We start from the raw sequence: 25,492 nt of genomic DNA, 5'->3' as shown, positions 1-25,492 counted from the left end.
GAAAAGGTGCAGAAAGAGAGCATCTGTGAGAGGGAAGAAGTTGCAGATTTCCGAATTCTTCAGTTGGAACAATGTATCTCAGTAAAGGCCACACTTTCTTACCCGAGCTCTCATGTAACCCAGCTCACTGCTGAAGAGAGGGAACACATGATTCTGCAACATATATTCCATCTGATCCTTATAGATCTTTTTCTGTCAAAATATGAAAGGAAGCACATCAGTTTAAAACTTCTTATCAACATGTATTTCTATCCCATTAAAAAAGTCACACATGATAAAGTGTGAAGAGTGTAACAAACCCTCAGACTTTTCACTTATCCCTTTTTTAAAATCAATTATGCAACAATGATCTCCTATATTAGTAATTAAACTTGGATCCTACACGGATTTTTGAAATTTTCAGTCATAATAGTGACACCTTTCTCCCCAGCCATTTTTTGACCCCAAGAGGCACCTTTCTGTTGGCAGCACATTGGCACCAAAAGTAAAAGTGGTCAGGGAAAGTGCTTAGAGCTGTGGTTCAAATACAAGTCCATGCCATGCATGTATTTTGCTACCATTTTAACCAAGTAACATCTTTAATTTCATTTTATTTCCTCTCTTCTAGACACAAAACCCAGTCATTAAATAAACCGCCTCTGACTGGATGCACTTTTTTCCTTTCTTCCACAAGAAGAGGGAATGTAATTAAGTGAAGCACAGAAATGGTGTAGTAATTCTCACCAGAAGCACAGAACTTAATAACTGAACTTGAACATGACCTATAAAACTTCGGTAATTAAGTAATTAAGCTGACATTAAACCCAAAACAATTAAGTTCAACAGCTTAAAAAAAACTGGCAGCAATTCAGAAACTTGTGAACTCTGAGCTATTTGCATTACTTCTAAGGCACTATATGTTAGAGACAGCATAGGAGGGGCAAAAAAAAAAAAAAAAAGCATGAAAAGAATCACTAGATTTGTTCTGCTTACTTTTAGGAGAATTTCAGCCAAAGAACCAATCATATGTAAAGCACCATCCTTCTTGCGAGGATCAGCATTTGGCTCCGTGAGGATTTGATAACAAAAGCCCATTGTCTTCTGCAGGACCTAGATTACATGTAAGGTCAGTCACAGAATTCCAGTCAATCACCCAGGTACCATTCTCTGTGCTCTGAAATGCTACAATATCTAACAGCCTGCCCCAAGCCTGGAATGTGGGCAATGTTTTGTGCCTTTGTTATAAACACACAATATTCTGTCAAGAATAGGTCCTAGGGGAATTTGCAAATACAAAAAACCATAAATAGACCAGTACAAAATAAATCTGGAATTTCAAATTTTAGCGTACCATGATATGAGAGCAGAAAAGTAAAACTTTTAATAATGGCTCTTTCAGCAAATAAACTGAATTTCGCTGGTGGTATTTCAGTATAATCCTTGAACAACTTACCTCTTTCCTTTTACTACACGATGTAAACAATAATGTCTGAGCAGCAGTTGTTGGAGAAATGAAGTCTTCAAATACATCTGTTAAATAACATTGTAACAGTTTTAAATACCAGTCCTTTACTACAGTTCATGATCCCAATGTATTTAATATGAAAAAAGAGTAACATGTGGTAGGATACATATGGGTTATGTTTTTCATGATGACTGCCTCTACATGTCTAATTTGAAGTTCTATGTCTCTTATTTTTAAGATAAATCTTTTTCAAAAGTAGAAGCAGACACAACAGTCAAGTTTGGACATGGATGTTATTCGATCTACAGGCCAGCACACAGAATTAATTGGGTTAAAAAATGCTCTGTTTCTCATTTCTCTGCAGAAGAGGATTATCAGAGCCTTGTGCAATACCTGTAGTGTTTACAGGTATGCCTCTGACCTGAGGGATAAAAACTCTCAAACCCCTCAAGATTCCTTGTTCTAAACATAAACATTCCTAGTGAAGGGAAGAATTTGTTCAGGGAGTCTGAAGTATTTTTGTTTGTTCCCAGCCTCAGAGGACTGCACTGACTAAGAGTAAACCCCAACACAAAGTAGCAGAGCACAGGAGGTGAAATGGGACAAGTCTGGAATGCCAAGCTTACTCCATAATGTGTCATTTACTGCTGGGGTAAATCTGCTCTGAACTGTGCCATGGGTGAAATTCCCTAAGAAATCCAGGGCCTGAAATATTAGCTGTTTATGGCACAACGTCTAAATGACATTAAATTTATGTAGTTGTTGCTAGCAAGACCAGGACTGTTTGATTTGCAATAAAAACTTTGTAACTGTAAATGAAATACTTTCACTCCTGTGCCACTGCTGACTGTTGTATCCTCTCTCCTTTCCTGCAATATGTCCAACTTCTATTTGGTTAATACACTGTGTTTCTCTCTTTTTTTCAGATTAAATCCACCTGTTTTCACAAAAACACTCCATAAAATCCCATCCTTTGCGTGAAACCATTTTTTAACATGAGTAGATTTCAAAGGCTCACCAAATTTCATGCGGATATATTCATATGGATCTTCTTGCCAAAGCTCTTCATCAGCATCTGTATAGCACATCAATGGGAAAATAACATCTTGGATGATTCCCTGGAATAAAGAGATTGAAAGCAGGTTAGCGCTACTAAATCAATCTCTGTATTCTGTCCTGTGTTTTATAGATTTTCTCCATCCTGGTGGTAACATTCTAAAGCTATTTGGATTTAGAGTGGATTTATGTGGCACTTTACAAAAAACCACATCTTTTGTGTTTAGGCAGAGTTACAACACAACAAAAGATACTAGACTGGCTTTGGATAATGACATGTGGAGATGATTTAATGCCACAAATTCAGCACCTAACACCATCTCCAAATATGCTGTGTTAGACTGTAATCTTTAATAAATTAAAACACAAAGGAGAGACAGCAATAAATTAGTGGCTTTGCTCATGTTTCAAGGTAACCTTCATTAAACTGGCTTAAACTCTTTCCACCAGTAATTTATAAGAGAAGTGCCTAAAATGTGAATTGTAGCAAGGCTGGAAACACTCTACAGTAGACTGACTAATGTACTCCTGAGTCATCTAAGTATTAAACCCCAAAACTGGCTTACTTGAATATGAGGTTTCAGATTCCTCCAGGTGACTGCATGAGACACTCCTTGATTGATGTAATTTAGTGTTTGCTGCAGAACTCTAGGAGCCATGTACTGCTTTTCCTTGTATTGATACAGCACCTTCAGCAACACCTAGAGAAATCAGATCTCATCAGTGTCTTATACTGAGCACAGCCCATTTTCACCACAATTCTACCCTCCCTCACCAGCCTACATAAGAACCCCTCAAAACCGAACAAAACCCCCATTTATTCATTAGGCTAAAATGGGTACTGACTAAGCCTTCTACCAAATGTCATTGTTAATTTTATAAGACAATTTGCAGCTCATATTGGGTGCTTGCACATCTTTTAAAAATACCATCCTTTAATAACACAAACCATACATGCTAATTCACCACCAACACACCCCAGGGGGCTTTGCCCTCTGCCTCTGAGGTTTATTTTTCCATCTTCACTCTTTGGGGGCAGAAATTCCCACCCAGCCACTGGATCAGAACACTCCACACTCACAGTCTGATCAGTGCCTGTGCTGCCTCACAGAGCTGAGCTATGTGTGTGTGTGTGGAGTGATCCAGCAGGCAGTCACTCACTCCCTTTGGCCTCCTGGCCTCAACTCTTCTGCAGTGGCATCCAGAACTCCTTCACAGGGATCCACCTGTGTTCAAGTCCATGGCTCTCCACAAATAAGGTCATGAAAAGGACATGGGACTATGACTAGTAATTAAATTACAGCTTACAGGAGAGCTTTGCATGGGTAATACAAAGGGAATTCCCTGGAGCCCAATCCAGGTCAGTGGAAACACTGCACCTTCAGAAGCAGCATGACTAACTGGAGAGAAATGGCAAATTCCACTGCCAGGATTTCATTTCACTCTTCACACAAAAGAAACATTTTTTAAAACCCCAACCAAAAGGAGCTGGAAAGATATTGATCAATCTGTAATACTACCAAAATAAAAATCTAGGGAAAACAAGATTCATTATTTTGGAAATGAATGGTGCTCATACCATTGATTACACAGAGACTGAAGTGTTTTTCCCAAAGGAATTGCCTTGTACTTCAGTTTAAGGAGGATGCACTCGTTCATCAAAATATTCACAGCTTTACAAAGTTTTATGCTCCAGATGCTTTATCACTTCCCAAAGTTTGAACTGCTCATGTTTAGAAACCTCCAGGATTTAGAGAGAAATTACTTGGTACCAACACCTGAGTACAAGGTTTGGTGGCATTAGGCATTGAGTTAGGATAGAAAAGAAGAGAGCAAAAGATCAGACTTGCAGGGTTTTTTAGGACTATCCAAGAAGATGCATGTATTTTCATTATTCAGATGTAGTAGGTAAAGGTATTAAAAAATTAAGAAAATTTTTAAGAACTGCAGTGAGGAAAAAGAGCATGGACACTCTGGGGCAAATAAAATAAAATTCTGTGACAGTGCCAAGGAACTACAAGGCAGCAGTGTCCAACCAGGGCTTAGTTCTGGCTCCTGAGAAGTGTCTTGAGCAAAACAGCTGCTAACAAAAGGGATAAATTCAGGGTATTCCAGCTAGGCAGCTCAGCCTGGTTTGGACAAACTAAGAAAGTTTAGCTAAAGTGAATGCTGAATGTACAGGATTTTTTTTTTGGAGGGGGCTAATCAATGAGAAGTACTTATGACAATAATATTAGCAGTATATTTCAAGTTCATACTTAAACCACCTGTAGTCTTATGCCTTATATTTATCTATTACTCCTTTATTAAAAGGGTGCAAACACTTTGGAGAATAGAGAGAACTCCATGAAACATTATGCACATTTATAGTCTTCAGTAATTCATTAATTTACAATTTCTGTGAAGAAACACATCCTGCTCAAAAATGCTCCACAACATTTGTTTGGCAGATTCCATGTCCTGAGCAGAGGCCCAAGAGCTATCTTCTGCAGAAAAATGGAGGGCAGGACCTTAACATGGTCTGTCTTCCTAAACAAGTTACATTATTGTTTAGGAACAAACCAAGCCAAATATTGATTTTTTAGCAGTTTTCTTTCAATACCTGAATTCTTAGGAGCTTCCTAGCTGCAATAACAATAAGGATCAAAATTGATTCAAAGAGAATGCAAAGAAAAACGAGCATTTTGTCAAACTTAAAATTATCTTTTCAAAGACTACTCACGGCCATAGCCCTTTGTCAGAACTTCATTTTATCTTGGTAGTGCAAAGCAACCAGTAAGGCCTTACAGAACATGCAGTAATTGTCTGTCTAATGTCACCTAGAGGTGACAGGTGAGCACCTCAGCAAGCAAAGCTGACACCACTTCCCTGAGCAGAAGGTTGGGATATATTGCCTCACACTCCATGGGAAAAATGCTTTCCATACTTTGGCCAACCTTCAAAATGCGTGGATTTATGAGACACTTTCTCTACATTTCCTCTTTAAAAAGTCCTGTAATTCATTATCATTTCATTAGAAATTAAGAGAACTGAAACTGAACCAAGAACTGTTTGTCTGACTCAAAGGCTTTGAAGAAAACATTTTGCACTGTGAGATTCTCATAAATCAACAGTCTATTCTATATTTTATATATATTTATATTTTAATCACCTTAAAATAAAGTTATTTATGATCCAAATAGAAGATAATTTTATAAAAACATACCTGAAGTAATTAATCCAAAGATTATTTGCATACAGCAGATTGTAAAACAGCACAAGTGGCAACCCCAAAACAGGGAGATGAGTGGAAAGGGAACATCAGAATTACCTGTCTATAAGAGAGCCTCTGCTTGATCAGGCTTTTGCAGAAGGCTGAAAATTTAGCATTTACAGACTTTAAGTAAAAATAATCTGTATCAGAGTTTAAAAGGTAGTTCTGAAGGCCAACTAAACCATGTACACCCAATCTCTTTCAGAAAGGAAAAAAATTGGTAGCATTTGTCTGAAGCTCATCTGAGGGCTTTTAGATGGAAAGTGGATTGTGATATGTGGCAAATGGATAATTTCGTTATCAGTCTTTTTTTTTAGCCCATTGACATCACTGCTTTCCATACCAATAAGCTTGGAAAAAACCTGTGAATAGGAGCAAGAAGCCTTTTCAGCAGATAATGAAATAAGCAATCAGTACTAACTCTAAACTTATCCTAGCACTCCCCCCACACTCAGTGTTTCTTACTTGCTGAACACCAACAGCGAAGGCCTTCAAGAAAACTTCAGCAAACTCATTGTACTCCTTGGAAACATTCCCAGGGCTTCCATACCTACAATTAGAAGCAAGTATGTAAACTAAAGGCTGCAGCAATATTACTGACTTGAATGTTTGCTTGGAGGCTTTTTAAAAATAATAATGGAAGAGAAAATACCTCTCAAAGAGCCTAGCTAAGATATGCAAAGCCCACTTCTTGCATTTCCACCACGGCAACTCAGGTCTATCATCTTCATCAACCTGAAGGGTTTCCTTTAGGGGGAAAAAAAAGAGACATTATTTACCAATTATTCACAAAGACTTCAAATTATATGTATTTAGAACAACTACACAGTATATCTTGTTTTTAACCTGCCATTTGGACTTTTAGCTTAATAGAAGTATGAAGCAGAGCATATCTAAAAATAAATCCCGTGAAATATGCCTAAATGATCAATAAATTTTTGAAACAGGAAGCCAAAATAAGCTTTGCTATAATTTAAAAATAGAACTTGCATACAAGCTACATATTTTTAAAATTTGTTTAGTCTATTTGAAACTCCCCATATAGCCTAATCTTTTTTATTTATTATTTTCTTGGCATCTGTAGAGAAAAAAGAATGCAGAAATTACATTCTAGTGAATGAAAAAAACTTATAAATAGCCAAAAGCCACTTACAGCTGGCACATCCCTATCAACAACGGTCTTCAGGATTTCTATCCACTCAGCCAGGTTTTGCTGATTTATCAACTCCAGAGGTAATGTGTACTGGTTAAAAAAAAAACAAACAAAAAATAAATTATTTTCTAACCGCTTTATAATAAATTTATGTTACTTTTACAGTTTAAATTTTAGCTTTCAAATCTTTCCCTACACCACAAAAGATAGAAATTTACCATAAAAACCAGGCTAAAGAACTCAACACCATCTAACCTATACCCTAAATGTCCTCAAAGGTGCTAGAGGTCTTTGCTCCAATTCATTGTGCTTATGCAATGCTAAAATGCTACTTAAATGGATGTTACTCGACTTTCTGAAGCATTTAGCAGCAGTTCAATTCCAAACTGCTATATTTACACTGGTAATTCTCTGTAGGCTGGTCTCCACAATCTGTCCTCAGAAAACTCATTTTCTAACTGGTTTTCAGCAAACACCCTACCTTAGAGGATGGCATGTGTAACTTCTATCTAATGCCAACAAGAATAGCACTGCTCAAAAGTAAAAGCACAAGACAATCAGAAACTTGTGATTCATGGAGCTGAGTAGTAGAGAAAATGATTCAGCTGCAATCTAATACTGTAATATTTCTGTCATTCACTATTTTAAGGAAAAGCACAATGCTTTAAATTATTGTTCAAGTATATACAATGTTTTTTTTACCTGGACAAGGGCATAAAATATTTTGAAGATCTGTTTCTGGATGAGGACAGACTGGTCTGATGGATCATTCAGGAGCTGAATGAAGCTGTCCTTCAGGACTGGCAGAAAATGTTGCATTGCAGCTATCAAGGGACTCCGCTCCTCTGGTTTCTTGTACCTTTAGAGAAGAACAAAACCAGTTTTGTAGTTGTTTCAAGTGCCTTTAAATTGAAAAAGCTCACCTTGCCCCAGTGTAGGCACAAGTAGGTTATATGACAGCTCATAACAACCTGTCACTTAAAAAGAACCCCCAGCCAGTTCCTGTGACAGAATGGGAAATAAAGCCATGGCCAGATGGTGTTACAGATAAGAAATACATTAACCTGAGTGCACAGTTTCTCAAAACATTTGCAGAAGCTACATTGCTTCACTGACACTGGATAAAGCAAACTGGGGAGCCTCTCACAGCCTGGCACTGATGGCTCTCACATCTCCCCATTTAATTTGACGACAATCTGATAGAGAGGGTGGCATTCCAGGCTCTGGATTCTCTCCTGCTCTGGAGGGTGGGGCAGACTCTGATCAGGCAACCACCCCTGAAATAAAACCTCACACCTTCTATGCTAGGGACAGCCCACCAGCTTGCCCATGCTGAAAACAAGGCTCCACTTCCCTTCTCCAACACTTCTAAATTCCTGAAAGGAAATGAAGCCACATTTTGAAATTTTTGCCCCAGATTTTAACTTATACACAAGAAACTCCTAACTGATTCAAGAGTTATCACAGCAGAGCAGGATCTTTTCTATACTGGTGATGACAATAACAAGGTAAAATATCATTTTGTGATTGTACATTTGTTTCTTGATTGAGCAATCAACACTTGTCAGACTCTTGGACTCCTGTGGGAGATTTCTGCATTAGAGCTTTGGTTTGGTTTGTTTTTCAAACACATTTTTGTATTTTTCACTAATATTAAATATCAATACTCAGCTTCCTGAACAGTGGAAATTTTCAAAATATAACCAAAAAATGACTACTCGGTCTGCTGCCAGATGGCACGTTCTGTAAGAACTACTACAAAATACTGAGCTCCAAAATCCTGTTCAATAATACAGTCTTCATGCATGTTCTGAACCAGAAACCCAAACATTAACATAAAATGTTGCTCAGGAAAATCCTGTTTCTAATTTTCACAAGAAAAATGCTAGAAAAAAATTACTATGCAAAGAGCAGCCATTTGATCTTGCTGTTTGAATTGGAAGGAAAAAAAAGTGAAAAGCTCCAAAGACATTTATGTCCTATGTTAAGGAAAAAAAACCCAAAACTTAAATATTCCTACATCTCAGGCAGTAAAAACCTGATCAAAGTCATAATATCAGAGATTTGTGTCTCATTGAACTGACTGCAACACTGAAATGTGCACATTCCTACATGACTGGTGACATGAAACTCACCCTTGCTGACCACCAGAAAGCTGAGCAAGCAGGAGCAGCTCCTGGCCTCAGCTGAGACTACACACACACCTGGTGCCTTATCACACAGTGCACTCAGATCCCTAAACATGTATTTATTTCTATCATCAGAATTCACTTCTTCATTTAATGCTCCCAGATCTCTGCAGCGTATCTGGTTAAACATCTTTAAGCTGAAAATCAAGTGAGAAATTTTTTGCTTTCCTTTCCTAGCAGGACTTACGATTTCCAGCCACTAAGAAAACTCCCACTTGGGATTACAAAGATTTTTATGGCATTCCTGTAAAAGTATTTTTGAGAAACTGACATTCACTGTTTTACACTGACTGACGTAAAAACCATTGAATTAGATGGAATTTTTTCCATGCAACATTTTAAATTAAGAACCTGAACCAGACATGTTATGCATTCCAATGCTTTGAGAGAGTATGTTGTGGATCCCCTCAGTTCCACTACTACAATTCCCTGACTCCAGGACTGTCATTTTCTCTCATCACCCAAGTGATCATACCAAAGTCAGTTAACTAATTCTGAGCTCCCAGCATTCCAGATTTCACATTTTGAAATCTTTCTATGGTTACTGTCACCAAGTACTACAGTACCAATTGTTTAAAAGTTTAAACCTGATTTAAATAATAAATTCCTGCAAAAGTCATGATTTTGAGCAGACTTTCTTTCTGCTATCAATCCATAAAAAACAACTACCACACTAAGGTTTTAAACCACCCCTTTTTTCTGAATTCAAATCTTTAATGAAGGCCATTTTTGTCATTTTTAGTTGAGAAGATACATGAGCCAGCATCTGCACAGTAAGTAGCCAAGAATACTTTATAAGATTACATTTCCATCACCTTTGTTCAGTCCCATAAACAATTCTACATGATTACAATATACATAGAGTACAAAAAATAGACACAAATATATTAATTTTGCTGGTTTATATGGAGAAAGAACTTACTCATAGTTTTTCACAAGTTGATAAAGACAGAGAAGAATTCCAAGCCAACAAGCACTATTGTCAGACTGGAGATAAAATCCAATTTTCTCCACAACTGCAGTCCAGCGACTTGGATAATCATACTTGATGATGTGGTGAATGCAAGTTGTAAGCTGCACTCTGGAAATCAAAAGCACAACAATTTAAAAAGTTACTACTATTATTTTAGTAATATTCTTGTAGTGTTGAAGCAACAAATACTGTCCATACTCAGACTTCCTTTTAGTTTAGAAGGTTTAGGTTCTGTAGTTTCTGCTTGATATTCTACAAATTTCTACATGCTACACAAGCTGAAAACTGTTTTTCCATCCAGATCAATTCTATGTTTAGGATACACAGTGTGTGACAATGATGCTTAGCACGTGGGTGATCTTGGCAGGGGGAAAAATATAAAAAGAAAGAAAGCTAAGAGTCAGAATCCAGAGGCAATTGACACAGAGGCTGCAAGCGTGCACCTGATCAGCTCAGGAGAGTGGATGATGGCTTCTACAATGTTCTCACGGATGCAGTGCCTGTCCTCCTCTGGGATGGAGTACGGTGGCATCTCCCCTGGAGCACTTTCACGGTCCGGCCAATACTGGGTTATCATATTTTTCAAGTAGATAACCCCTGTGAAACAAGAGTGCCAAATCAGCTGGCAGCCATTCAAAGCACAAAACAAACACACAATTTGCAAGCAAATATTTTTTAGAACAAAACTGATCAAAATTACAAAATCATTGTCCCTTCCTAAGTTAGGAGAATCAAAATACATAAACCATGTATTTTGATTTTTCTATTTTTTTTTTTGTATTTTTGATTTTTGTATTTTTTTTGTATTTTTGATTTTGTATTATTAACCCAATAATTTACTTAACTGATACTCTTTCACCCATTTAATATAAAAATACTACAGGTATTGCTTTTAGCTGTGATTCAGGTAAGTACTTGTGGAACTATTTAGCAACAACACTTCTGAAAAATCCATTATAATGATTTTCTCAATATTTTCATTAAAACGGAAAGAGAAAAGCTGATCAATATTAATGACAACCTAAAACAGCCCTTGCAAGCTAAAAAAAAAAAAATCTAAGTTAGTGATCCAGGAATGAATGCTAGAGAAACAGAGCTCCTTTATACCCAGGTTATGGGCTACAGCAATTTGTAGCCATCAGGCTCCTGGAACAAACTCTGCATTTACCATTTGACAACCAAATCCAAACTGCTTGTGTGGCAGAATATAAATCACAGCTCTTGGAAAAGTACTTACAACATGCAACAGGAAATCTAAAATGGCAAACTGGTAACAAAGTTACTGTTAATCTAATTCCACATAAAAGTCCATAAAGCAACTTCTCTTCCTAAATTTCATATGCACCTTTTGAAGATTCAGAGGTGAAAGTGTCTGCAGAGGTCAAGAAACACTCAGCACATTATTACAGGACTGAAGTAATGAGACTTCAGCCAGCCCTCAGAGAGATTGATCAATAATTGCTTTGCAAACACACCCTGTTTGTGAGCTGGGCCTTGAATGAGCCATCCTCACTCTCCATGGGATGCATTGGGTTTAACTGGCTTACATGGAGGAGGGTGAAACTTCAGAGGTTTTCTTCAAACTTCTTTCTGCATGTGACACTTGTAGGGCAGTGTAAGTGTTTCTGAGTCATCATTTGAACAGTACCCCCAAGCAGTAGAAAAAAATGCAAGCTAAGTTTAGGCTACATCTTAGAGTAGTTTACTAGACAGAAGGTCCATATAAGCAGTCCAGAACCACACCCTCCTGACCAGTCAGAAAATCCACTGCAGTATTGCACTAAAAACCTCAATCAAATACTTAGAGCAGCTTTAAGGTGATGTTTGGAGCTGCCAATAATCAACATCCGATTTTACTGATGGCTCATGTGCAAATATGCAGGGTTCCAAAAGACATAATCTGTTTTCTTCCACTTAGTATGTTTAGAAATGTAAATGCTCCCAGTACAGGTTTAAATGACCTCCTTGGACCAAGTGCACCAGCATCATAAACTATTCTGCTTCTCCCAGGAATTTTCACTGGAGATAAAGGGGAAGAATCATTCAAGAGCCAGACACACCTTTTCTTTCTGTCTTCCTTATTCAGTGAATGGTGCCAGATAAAAGCTTGTGATGACTGTAATGTGAGCAACTCCCAACTTCTGAGTGCTTGACATTAAAACCATTAGAATTCTTTAACATTATCTGCACGTGTACTTGTGCGTATGCACCATTTCACATACAATGACAAAAATATTTGAAAACTTGCCTGCCTGTCTCACTGGTAAATCCAGTTGCTCGGACATAGTGATCTGAAGCAGAGTTGAAACAAAGTTCACTGACTTATGAGCCTATAGAGAAGGGGAAAAAAAAAAAAGAGTTAAGTTTTAGAATACTTCCATTACGTTTTACAATATCTTTATAATGATGTAATGCAATCAATAGAATAGCAGCAATTCAGCCAGTTTGCACAGGAGTCAGCTAATCAGCCAGAGCATTCCGAAGTTTTGTGCTCACTGTATTTTGAAGACAGCAAGGGTGAGGAAAAACCCTACTGTTTAAGGTAACAGCTGAAGAAATCACTGAATAGGAATCAGCCTTCCACAGTCACCAAACATGTTCCCCATTCAGAACAAACACTTGAAGTAAGAGCACCTGAACAGCCCAAAAAATCCAAGCACAGCAAGTTCACAGTGACCTTTAGCAGGGTATGAGATAATGAGATAATAAGCTAAAAAACAGATGGGAACTATGTTTTAAAACTAAGTCCAAGTCCTACTTCATCCTTCTGAAAAATCAGTTTCAAGGGACCACTGCTGCACTACTGCAGCAGCTGTCCAGAGAGCCACACCACAGCAAGGAACAGCAGGGAGATCCAAATGGAGACACATCTGCACAGGAACAACTTCCCAAGGATGTGCAGGAGTTTCACTTAAAAAGAAAACAAAAAATGCTTTAACTTACCCTAATGACAACTGTCACTGACCCCTTAGAGACTGGATTGTATTTTCAATGAGGACACAAACCTTAGCATTACTATAACACCCTTTACCCATCTTTCCCAAGCATCAAGAACTCCAGACAATAAATTAATTTTGCTGGGGAAAGTGAGTAGCAATCCTTAATATCTACCTCTGTTTTTCTTAACTGAAACCAAACATAATTTTCCTTGAGGTCAAGAGTCCATGGACATGAGTTACAGTGGGAAATCCCTCTTTTATGCACGGAAAAAAAACTCACAAGGGAGGTCACTTATCCACAAAGGCTGTGGGACCTCATCCTTGGAGATACTCTGTTGGACAAGTCCTGATCTGCCTCATCCAACTTCCAAACAGCTTTGCTTTTCTGCTTTATCTTCACTTACATGCCAATGTTGTTTCCTATGTTCTCTGCAGTTCCCCAATCAAAGACAACTGCATAGACCCATATATTTTAACCTGCTGAACTCTTAGGAAACACTTCTTACCCACTTGTTACTTCCAAAACCATTGAAATTACACACACTATTTATGAAAACCAAATGGCTGCCTCAGACACTGCAGCAACTTCATATCCTTCCATTCCTTTAGTATGACCAAAAACTCTTCTGACAGAATGAAATGATAACAGGATGCCTCCTAAGTGTGTCATGCTGCTCAGCTCACTCCTACAGTACTAGAATGTCCTCTTCAACCTTCATTTTCCCAAGCAAGTATCTCCAATAGGTCCAGTATTAAAAAGTGTGAAAGGGACAGCCTGGGACATGACATTGGTACTCAGATTTGGTTAGTGCAGCTTGTTGTCTACACCCTGTTCTTTAAAACAGATTTGAAATGAAGGACAAACTTCACTTAAAAATCTGCCCAAAATGTTAAAACACTGTTGTACACATTCATCCTGTGCACTAAAACTCTCCAGGCTGCAGAAGGACCTGGTCCCACTGAAATGTTTATTTACAGAGCGTGGTTTGATGAACTGAGAGTAACTGACACTGCAATATGAGCGCACGTCCTGCTGACCCATGTCCCTCTGATATTCCTCAAGTCCTCAAGAAGCAAAACCATTTTCAAACTAAAAGAAAAAAAAACCAAAAAGGCAATTGTCTTCAACTGCCAAGTAATGGTTGAATAAATGAATTTAAAATAAAACGTACTAGTTGGGTTTGATTTCCCCACAGCTGCAGGCCCATTAGGTTGCTGCTTTCCTTAAGGAACATTAATAGACACAGAGAGTCCTGCAGCACATTCCCAATGACATCAGCCCCTAATTCAGCACAGCACTCAATTACACGCTCAACATTCATGGCAGCGGAAGTGCTCCTGTGTTTAACGTGGCCTGAACCTGAAGAAAGCTTTCAGTTTCCATAACCTTTAACTCACCTACAATAAGGTCATATTAGTCTGCACAAAATGGACTTAAAAGTGCAAACTAATGTCTTTCCACAAGGGCTATAAGCTTAACAGATACCTTTTCTAGAGTGAAAATTTGCAATGTTTGCAAAGTCAGAAGCATTTAATCCTATAATTTAAAAAATGAGGGATTACTTTCCCTTTGCCATGATAAATGACCACTATTCTTGGAGTAAAAACCATCCATTTCAGCAACAAATATGGAAATAATGCTTAAGAGCTACTAAGGAACCAATGGGAAAACCAAAAGAAATGAAATTTTTAAAATCTTCTGTCATAAAAGAAAAAACAGACAGCAATGAACAAAAATGCCACACACTGAAATTTAATAAAATACAAAAGAATGCTTTTTTATTTACAAAGATAGCACTAAGCCTGTGCCTATAGCAGGCTACAGAAGCTCCCCAGAAATACCAATTCTATTAGTATGTGGGATTAATATATTTTCACTGTGTTCTTTGAACTATAGGAAACTTTAGGGGACAAAACTGAAACATCTACACCATTATCTGTTGGGTTTTTTAAAAATCTTACAAGTATCATCCTTATTAGCATCTGAAGCATCAGACTCCAACCAACCAGGAGGATGAGCTGCTTTATCACCTTTAGTGGCTCAAAGCAGATTCAGTCAAGATATAATCGTGCTTTTAATACAAGTAAAATACCTTGTACTTGCCAATCAAAGCCTGCTCTTAATCCTCTCCGTTAAGACCTACAGTCACACAGAGCTACATTCACACCTCCATGCATTCTCTGTGGAATGCAAAGGACTCCCAAACTCCCTCCCAAGGCACTGAAAGAGATTGCCCAAGGATTGCAGAGAAACTGAGCTGCAGGGATGAGCAGGGACAGTTCCATGAAGACAAGGGTGTACTGAATGCTCAAATAAAACACCAGGTACTACAATCACCTCTCATTGCTCTGCTTCACTCTTAAAAAGAGCATCTGGTGTTTTACTGGCACTTGGAGAAAAACAACTGAACCTAAAACAAGACAACACCATAGGTGCCCTTTTGTATCCACAGCATTAAAAAATACTGGATCCACATCTCTTTCAGCTATTTCCATCTTTAATAATTTTATTGCCCCAAGAGGGCTGCCTCTCAGGACAACATGCTCCTGTTCACTGACTGCACTACTAAAAAACCAACCAGACTAAAACCCACGCCTATTTTAGGTTCAGTTTTGAATTAAAATCATGATTTCACAATGGTCACTGCCACATATGCTAAACTGCATGAAGAACAGAAAATTCAAGACTTTAAAGTTCTGACATTGGTAAAGTTTTTACTTTTATTCTCTTGCTCCTTGTTAACATGTACCATTTAGAAGTAAACATCACATTTAGAGAACTACAGTATTATTTCAAAAATAGTTCTGTCACACAAGTCAGTTTTCCAGCACTTAACTCAGCATTTCAAGAAAAACAAAACCAAAACTCATCTCAAATCCTTCCCCCTTACAAAAGGTCCAACATGCCATGTCACTGGTATGACTTTGCTGTCTAAGAGCCAAAGAATTTGGGGACTTTTCCCAAGAGCAATCTTTGACTTTGCTGTCTAAGAGCCAAAGAATTTGGGGACTTTTCCCAAGAGCAGTCTTTGCTATGCAGCCTGGCCAGCTGAGGAATGTGTTCCATCAGACCACAAGCCTTGCACCACTGTCTGTTAATACCAGTCACTGCCCCAGAACACACAATCCTTTTGCACACTGCAGTTTTTCCTAGCAGGCTTGCTTTGCTAGACATGTGCTAAAAGACTTTTGAGAAAAGTGTCACACCAGAGCTGCAGAGTCCAAAAGAGGAAAGAAGTTCAAAGTTAACACTGAAGAGACCAGTTCATGGCATGTGAACTATGAACAGTTAATTGCAACGTGGAAAAGCACTTTCCCTCCACTAATGATACTCGCTGCAGCAACTTAAACTAATCTTTAATGCTGGAATATTCATCTCTCACACAAAATCCTAAAACCAAGTTTCATCTTGGCTAAAAAGACCTCCATGCATTCTTTTCAGGCATCAGGAAGCTGCCATACCATAACAAACACACTACAATAGACACCTCCTTTACTGCTGCCCAAAAAAGCAGAACAGATGAGCAACACTTACTAAATGCTGCTGAACTGGAACCCCAGGTTATTTATATAGCTATTCAAACTAGCACACATGTGAATAAAGATTAACATTTTAAAAATAAAGTAGATTAAAAAAAAAAAAAAAATTCAATGCTTCTCCTCCATTCATGTTTTGGGGAAAAAATCTACATGCAGTAGATTTTTTGATCTGGGCCATTGCAGGACAGGGTGCATGTAACTATTACACTGAGATGAAACTGTTTTCTTACAGAAAGGTAAGGTCAGGAGCTGTAAGGCCACGCTGAATCAGCAAACTGCCCTGTAGCACTCTTTTCATTCTGTTTTAAGAACTCCGCAGGTGTGGAAGTCGTTCTGACCTCGGGTTTTTTTGCAAGCCAGTTTTGCCACCTCTCACACGGCTACAATGTATATGCAAACCGAGTTGAACAGCCACAAAAGATACACACACACTTAGCAGTTCCTGCAAACAGCCCTGCCTGCTCCTTTCACGCTGTCTGCAAGTTTGCAGCACTATTTGCTCTCCCGGCTGAGGAAAGAGCGCTATGCTCCCAGCAGAGGCTGCCGAGGCACACACAGGAGCTATTTGCAAAGTCATGAGAAAGTGACAAGTGGCCCTTTCTGCCCGGGCTTTACCTCGTGCTGGGCAACTCGCACCCAGAAGGAAACTGCTTCCCAGCGGAGCCAAGGCTCCCCCGGTTCCTTACTGCCCCCAAGGGGATTCCTGGTGTTGGACCAGCCCCGGCACATGCAGCTTTAAACACCCCAAAGCAGCCCAACCTAGCAACATCAGAATGTACAGATGGAACATGGGGGAAGTGAAAGTAACAAAGTACTTTGGGTAAAATGTCACACCAACAACTTCAAAAGAAACCCCATGACCTGATAACCAAAGCCAAGAAACTCATGCTCCGTTCTTTTTGTTACACTACAATACAGAGCTGTAGATGTTACACATGCAGACCATGTTAGAAAAGGTTAAAAAAAATTCAAGCTGGAGGTAACACTATAAAAACCTCACCCAAAGTATCCATAGCATTCAGCATTTGAAAAATCCTGTCTGAAAGACTCCATGTAAGAAGAAGCTTGCCTCTTGCTCTTTGACAACCTTCCACTCCTAAACCCTCAGCAGCTAAGAGTCCAATCATTTAATGCAACCACTCCATCCTTGTGACATTTGCAGCTATTGAGGAGGCAGAGAAAGGCACTGAACCAGGCCCTGCAGCACTGTGAAATCACTGGTGATGGTGGCCAGCCAACAGGAACCCCTCTTTATCCTTTCCCCGTCATTCACATTAGGACACAAAACTTTAAATATAACTTCTGAAAGTCACTTCCCAGTAGAGCATCAGGATCTCTTCCCAAACAAACTCTGTTGAGATCTGACTTACAAAAACTGATGAGTTATAGGGGGTTAACCTCTTCCCCCCCAAACATTATCATACACAAAAATTCTAAAAATTTTTTAATGACATCTAAAAAGATGTCTTACTTGCTCACACACTGAGGTGAATCTCAGAGACTTACAAGACACATCACAGTGAAGTTATAAATTCCCTGGAATTACCAATTAAAAACCTGCAAGGAAACTATTATCTAGCAACTGCACCTTTATAAATATGTTGATATTAGAAGATGAAACAACACTCTGTATTGCTTTCAGAGTGTCATTCCATAACTGCATAGTTAAAAATATCTATTTTCATCATAAGTTCTGAGAAACTCTTTACTCATGAAGCACAAAGACTATTTCAAAAGGCAGCAATGTCTTCCTGCTGCTCATCAGTAGCTTAATTGAAGAGTCTGGTTCTAAGTCCTGGTAAAAAACAGGAGACAGGGACAGAGATGGGTGAACACCCCAGGGTACCCCATCAGCTGAAAATGCTGAGACACAACAGCCAGTGATCTCATTCCCTGGAACTTCTTTTCACAGTGAGAAAAGTAAAGACAAGGAGACTGAAATACTTGCTTTTTAACATTATCTCAACTCTGAAAGTTCTCACAGCCTTTTATGTGCAGGCAACATAAACTGATAAAACTTAGCAAAAGGAGAAATAAAGCATAGAATAATTCATCACTTAGCCAAGGTCAAAGGAAAAATAACAAGAGCCTGGACAAATCAAGAATCATACTCTCCAGTCAAGAGAACTTTGTTGACTGACAGGATATGGTGAAGACAGACACAAATACTTGGTTAACTCTTACCTACTTAGATATCTCTTGCACTAATCAGGAATATCAATTACTGACTGATGCACAGTCTTTTCTGCCAAGGTAAAATGACCATTCTGCTGAAAGCCAGTCTCATCAGCTCAACAGAGGCACTTCTGACAAATTAAAGTAAACTGAAAGGTCAACCAAGGACAACCATTAAGCTATAAAAACACCTGTACAGTTTGGCCATATGCAAGAACAGTGTTCACTGCTGCTGTGATCTCATCTTTACAGAGAAAGAGACCCCCATACCTGTAATTAGGTATTAACTGGTAACAGAATTGCTTTAACAATCAACAAATTCAGACCAGCATCCTGCAAGAAAATGCATAGCTGACTTCAATAAACCTAAGTGAAACCCAGACCATGCATGTGAATAAAGCTGGATGTGTGTGTAAGTGCTTGCAGACTCTGGTTTAGCACATACTTTTATCACAAAATATCTGTGAGAGATTAGTGATGCTCCATTTCCCACAACAAAGAATTCTTGCACACTGGTTCAGTAATATCTGGTGTTTTAAAGAGGCACAACTATTCAGATTTTATGCCAATTTAGCACTGGGTAGTACACGATGGGCCATGGGGTTTTGATTCCAAAGTGAGAACAAAAGGCAGTGGCCAGCGAGCACGATCCTTCCTGCAGGAGTGTGCCATTTGCTGAAGACCCCAGCCGGCAGTGAACGTTAATTTCCTGCACCTTCAGCAACTCAATACCTGCAGAAAAGAACTAGAATAGATTTCAAGCAAGTTACTATGTATAAATATTGACATTCATTGAATATGGAAAAAATGCATTTTGGGGCCATTCCAAAGATATTACTGTCTTTACAGGCCATCATATTTTTTGCATTTTTGATCTAAATAACAAACACTAACATACTCTTTAACAGAGTACATGGAAAAGACCGGCAATTACTTCATACAAGTCTCAATTAGTCATTGAGTAGTTTTATAGAGCTATCTATTTCAGAGGTACCTAATATTTATTTGCCAATCACTTATTAAATAACATGCAAGAGTCACTTTTTAATTTTCTGAGAAGCTCTACCTTTAGTTTTTTTTAATTTTCTCCACTGCTAGCAAAACATTTGGCCCACCTTTATCTAAGCTCTGCTGAACATCTGTTGCATTACACGAGTATTGTCAGGCCCAAGTCTGCTTAAGAGCAACAAGGAAAAATGTTTGTGGAAAAAGGCAACTAAAGGCACCACGAGAGCTGCCATGCAGCTTCACCTTCACCTCCTCCACCAAGACATCCTCTTTTCACTAAAACACTTCTGTTCTCCAAATGTCTACAAGCCCCGTGGCTGTCTCTCATTCATAAAGTTTCCATCTACCAGGTGAGGTTAAGCAGAACAAAAATATAATCTTCCAAAAGCGAAGTCGCTGGAGCTGGGAGCTGCTGGGATGTTACATGCGAGTCTGTGTGAGCGCAGTGCAAGGATGACACACCTGGGCTGGGAACCCTGTCTGCCCCCGTCCCTGGGACACGTGTGCGCATCCACCCAGCAGCACACCTACCCCGGCAGCCCTGCTGAACCCGGGGCCCACGGCACACCAAACACCGCCAGGCTGCCACATCTCATTCTCAGCTCAGCCCAGGCCATCAGATTTGCTTCTGAACTCCGTCCAGGCCACTCGTACAGGCGGCACTGCTGGCGAAGCGCTGGGGCTCTCGCTGCCTCCTTCCCCGCTCCCCAGTTTGTGCTTTCAGCACCCAGACTGCTGCGGCTTAAACGGTCCCGGGCAGGGCTGTGTCCAGCGGAGCCACCGAAGGCCTGCACAAGGGCGGGTTAACACCCCCCTCCACGATCACCCTTTTCCCGGCTGAGCACGGAGACAATGGAGGCAATCTGTTCCCGCCGAGAGAGGCACGGGGGCCTCGGCCGCTCTGTGCCGCTGCCCCCCGCCCGAGCAGCCCCGCCCGGCCCGGCGCGGCCCCGCTGCCATGTGCGGGGACAATGCACGCCGGGCCCGGCCTGCGGCTGGCGGGACGCGGCCGGCGGGAAGGGGCCGCGGCGGCGGGCGGGCGGGCCGAGGGGCCGGGGGAACCCTCTCCGCCCCCGACCCGCTCCCCCTCCCACGGGCCGGCGTCGTCCCCGCTCCCCAGCGCCGCGGCCCCGGCCCAGGCCCGGCGGCGCCCTCACCTCGTTGAGCTGTCGCTCGGCGGCTTCGCGCAGCGCCGGGTCCATGGTGCCCCGCAGGGCCTCGATGATGCCGCTGGGGTCCATGGCGGGAGCAGCGCTGAGGGCAGGGGCCGGGGCCGCGCCGAGCGCACATGGACCCGCCGCCTCCAGCGGCCGCCGGCGCGAAAGGAAGGGAGAGCGCCAAGAGCCCGGATAGAGCTGCCCCCGCCGCCGACAGCAGCGACGCCCCTTCCGCCGCCGTCGGGAGCGGCAGCCCTTCCGCCGCATGGCCCGCCCCGCCCCGCCGCGGGGCGCCCCGGGATCTGCAGTCCGGCGGCCGCGCCAGCGCCGGGACTTGGCTGGGCACCGGCACCGGGGAGACGCGGGACAGGCCGTCTCGGCCCGCACCAGCCGCCTCAGGAGCCGCGGCCCGGCTCGAACAGCCCCGTCACGGGAGCCGCGGTCCGACACCGGCCGCTCCGAACCGAACCGAATTCTTCGGCCGCGCCAGCGTTGTGAGGGATCCGTTGTTTTAGCGAAAATCCCTCCCGCATCCGCGCCCCGTTCTCGGAGAGGCTCGTGTGGCTCAGCGAGGAAGGAGGGGTGCGTGGGGACGTGGGTTTGCTTTGTCATGGACATGGGGCGCTGCCGTGTTGGCTTTGGGGTGGTGGGGGAAAAGAGGAGAAGAAAAATCCTGAAGATGTGTCCAAAAATCAGTTTAAACGGAGCTGCCGCTCGTGAAAGGTCTAGGAAATGTGTTGTGAGGAGTGGCTGAGGGAGCTGGGGGTGTTCAGCCTGAAGAAATGGAGCCTCACTCCCTGCCCAGCCAGGGCAGGCCCGTCTGTGCTGCTCTGCCGGCACAGGAGCTCAAGAAAGATGGGACAGGGGAAATTCAGATTAGATGTTAGAAAAAATTTCACAGACAGGGTGGGCAGTCAATGGAATAGATTCTTGCCCAGGTTCAAGAGACATCAAACTAGTGCTGGGTGATGTGGGTTACTGGGTTAGAAGGTTACAGAGGCAGTGCTGGGTTGGTGGTTGGACGGGATGATCCTGAAGGTCTCTTTCAGCCATGACAATTCCATGATTCACTGATTCTGGAGGCCTTGGCTCAGTCACAGAGTCATGACTGAGCTGCTTAACTTAGTCCTTTATAAGTCACTTCTGTAAGTCACTTCATCCCACGAGCATTTGAGCACTGAAGTAATTTCACTTCCACGAGTAGTCACGATAAAATGAGCAATGCTATATTTGAATCAGTGAGTTGTAGAATTTAATTGGCACTGTACAGTCATTCACTGTCATGCCTTCATTCGGGGGATGGCATGCAGCGATGTACTTGAAATTTTGGGAGTCATCCTGAAATGACTCTGAAATTTAGGCACATATCCAAGAGAAAAGCAGAAATGCAAATACAGAAAGTAAGAAAATTTAAAAGTGATACAATTTAGAAAGTTGATAAAGTGCAGTACCCCTTTACAGTTGAGTTAAACAGTTTCAGGAAATCTAGGCTTATCTAGACTGTCTTTGCATATATGGAACAGCATATCAGACTTGTTTTTGTGTATAATTTTCCCAAATTAGTGATTTTTCTATGATGGTCACTGGACTAAAATCTGGGTTTCTCAGTTTCTCATGCTACTGTTTGTTGTTTGGGGTTTTTTTTTTAACATAATACTAAAAATCATTATTTACACTATGTAGCTTTTTCTTATTACAAGTGTGAAAATGAGCAACTAATGTATGAAACTAAAAATGAGCAACTAATTTATGAAACTAAACTGTGAAGCAGCAATGAATGTCTGCTTTTCTGTGTAAGCACAGGAGACATATGGGCCCAGATGACCCAAGTAGCAATGTGGCATAATTTTGGGACATGATGTCATATGCTGTTCTTTTATGAGGTGCCCAGATCTGCAGTCATACTCCAATTCTAGATGTTGCACAAAATGTTTAAAAATAAAAAAAGTGAAATACTGTGGGTTCAATACCATTACAAAATGCTGCAACAAAGTCTTCTCCCTGCTTTTCTGTCGCAGCACAGATAACAAGATCAAATCTCTTTGTATCAAAGGAGCAAAGCAATCATGCCCCCAGCCAGGGTGCTAAGCTGATCCAACAATTTATGAAACAGAATGTATCTTCTCTAAAAATAAAAGTAAGTGCTTCAAAGGGCAGAGGGCTCCTGAGGTGCTGGTTGTGCATAACGCTCAGAGGTACAGGTGTGAAATGCTGCATTGACAAGCACAATGGGGTGGGAGCCATCATCAGCAGAGCTGCTGTGCCTCTGGAAGCTGTGCCAGAGCTGCTCCTGTTTGGATACAAAAGTGAGGAGTACAAAAAAAAGTTGTGCAAAAGAATGTGTAAGCAATTGTCCATCCTGAGTACTCTGAAAAAGAAAACCTTGTATGTGCAGGAATGTTGGCATTGTCCAGGGCGTTTGTACTTGCATTTTGCTTGCCCAGAAGTAATAACATCAGCTAACTTCATAGCAGGATTAATTGCATAAATGACTCACAGAAAAAATAAATGCAGGATTCAGTCAAGATGGACATTTTATGTCCACAGGGAGCCAAATTTAAGAGGAGACATCTATGAGGTTAAAATAGAATTTCTCACAAATCTGAACAATTTGTTGGTGGATCACATTTGCTGTGGGTAGTTTAGTGTTAGAGAGATGAAATAGAAAACTGACACACCAGCAGTTTGAGTGGAGCAGTCTAAGAGGTGGCAAATGACTTCAAGGGACTGGTGAGCTGTGGCATCCTTAACACTGAAGTTTTGATTAGATAAATATACCCACTTCCATCAGACACTTTCTTCGAGCAGTATTAGCAGGACAAAAGAGACTTTAGGCCCACCCATCCCAGTGCAGCAATTGGTGAGGACTTTGGCCAAACCTGTTTAGCAAACAAAGGGGACATGAATCAATATCTTGCAAGATTCAACAAGATGAGTTTAAATAGAAAAATTTAATTTTGAAGTCAAATTTCAAATCACAAGAGTTAACATTGGAAAGAAAGATGTCCTTAGCCAGATAAGCCTCATCAAATTCTTGCTCTCGGAAGAGAACAAAGAGGAGTGTACGTGCTGCAGCTGCCCAGAGCTGCTCTCTGTTGTGTAGGAATGGTCACAGACAACCTCAGGCTGCTGGGGGAGAGCAGAGCCTCTCAAATTATCTCAGAAAGGGCAATGTGGTATTGCACAGGCCTCAAATATTGGATGCAAATCGGTCTCAATTACTCCTGAAGATAAACTGCTCTCCTAGCCTGTCTGTCTTGGGGTTTGCAGCCATGTGTACTTTCCCTGGAAAGCTGGAGCAATAAGAAAGACAATGTTTGTCAGCTTTAATAAAGTGATGTGCTCCTTGGAGCTGGCTGTGGAGCACTGCTTGGCCTCTGTGCCTTTCTGGGCTTCCATTCTCTCTACTGTCACTGGAAAGGCAGAAATCAGATATAAAGACAGCACAGCTACCCAAGATCACCACTTTTGGGTGCATTTACCAGATATTGCTAAAGAATTGTGCATAAATTTTTTATGCCATCTGCATATTAAAAAATACCCAAAAAACAACAAAAACCAAAACCACCAAACCTCAAAGACAGTAACTGATAAATGCTGCTATCAGCTGTTCTGTGCTGGAACAGACTTGACAGCAGCCAAATTAACTCCAGCTATGCAGAGCATATTCCTGCATCAACAGCATTCCAAATGTCAACCTAGGATTTAGAAAAAAAATACTTGCACATGAAGGTACTTAACCAATCCTACAGATCCAAAGGGAGTTTGGACAGCGATGAGTGGATGAATCACCAGCACCCAAAGTCATTGTGGAACTATTTTTGATAAATCAAAGATGGCAACAGGAAGAAAAAGTTATGCACAGAAATACTGTGCTGATATGTGAAGTTTGGAAAGAACTGTTTCTATTAATCTTTTTTTAAAAGCTGAAATGGGATTAAAATATGAAACTACAAAATGAAACATGCTAGCCAACATATTTTGGTGTAAAATTGTCAAGCAAAGGTGATTGTTTGAGAAGTTCTCAGTTTGGCTAGGGAAACAGTACAAAATAAGTACCTTTCTTTGCTTTAAAATATCAGAGTAGGCTATGACTCTGAGCACACACTGAAGGGATTGAGAACTGGCTAAATTACAATTTTCAGTTAAAAGGTGATAAGTGAAGAGTGATTATTTAAAGGGCCAATTTCTACTGATACCACTAGCAGACTCTCTTTGGTACTTTAGGCAGTTTTGAAATAAATACAAAAAGCACTGCAGATCATTGTGAGAATGATGTAAGATTAGCAAAACAATCCTATGTGCATGGGACAGGGGTGTAACTTGAAAAGAAACAGAAATGCACTTTAACACAGCCAAATGTGAAGTTACACATAGAAGAACAGAAAATGAAAGATTGGAAGGATTAGTGATACCATGGGCATGCAGGTTGGCATGAGCAGGTTGGCATGAGCTCCCAGCAGGATGTTGTGGCAAAACCATAATTTTTGAGTTTAAAACAACTGTCTGAAGAGGGGGAGTGGGGAAGTGGTTTGTCCCTCCCTTTGGTGGGGAGAGATGGATGTTCATTGCCAGAGAAAAACACCACATTTTTAAAAAACATTT

The 25,492-nt window shown here is 40.8% G+C and overlaps 1 protein-coding gene across 1 annotated transcript in view; it reads right to left on the bottom strand.

Moving 5' to 3' along the window:
• The window catches only part of IPO7 (importin 7), a 33,919-nt gene extending 12,805 nt beyond the window's left edge, over positions 1 to 21,114 (bottom strand). The window contains exons 1-13 of the mRNA XM_064715082.1: positions 20,888 to 21,114; positions 12,317 to 12,398; positions 10,512 to 10,665; positions 10,018 to 10,176; positions 7,609 to 7,765; positions 6,907 to 6,996; positions 6,406 to 6,500; positions 6,219 to 6,303; positions 3,067 to 3,201; positions 2,463 to 2,562; positions 1,433 to 1,509; positions 973 to 1,089; positions 103 to 192 (exon numbers count right to left, since the gene is read on the bottom strand). Coding sequence (XP_064571152.1) covers positions 103 to 192; positions 973 to 1,089; positions 1,433 to 1,509; positions 2,463 to 2,562; positions 3,067 to 3,201; positions 6,219 to 6,303; positions 6,406 to 6,500; positions 6,907 to 6,996; positions 7,609 to 7,765; positions 10,018 to 10,176; positions 10,512 to 10,665; positions 12,317 to 12,398; positions 20,888 to 20,971 — 1,425 coding nt within the window. The 5' untranslated portion in view covers positions 20,972 to 21,114. The remainder of the gene's footprint in view (positions 1 to 102; positions 193 to 972; positions 1,090 to 1,432; positions 1,510 to 2,462; positions 2,563 to 3,066; positions 3,202 to 6,218; positions 6,304 to 6,405; positions 6,501 to 6,906; positions 6,997 to 7,608; positions 7,766 to 10,017; positions 10,177 to 10,511; positions 10,666 to 12,316; positions 12,399 to 20,887) is intronic.
• Positions 21,115 to 25,492: the final 4,378 nt, after the last annotated feature.

This window comes from Zonotrichia leucophrys, chromosome 5 (assembly GCF_028769735.1).
Source record: "Zonotrichia leucophrys gambelii isolate GWCS_2022_RI chromosome 5, RI_Zleu_2.0, whole genome shotgun sequence".
Classification (NCBI taxonomy): domain Eukaryota; kingdom Metazoa; phylum Chordata; class Aves; order Passeriformes; family Passerellidae; genus Zonotrichia; species Zonotrichia leucophrys.
The sequence above is the reverse complement of the archived record's forward strand: the minus strand, read 5'-3'. Positions and strand labels throughout refer to the sequence as shown.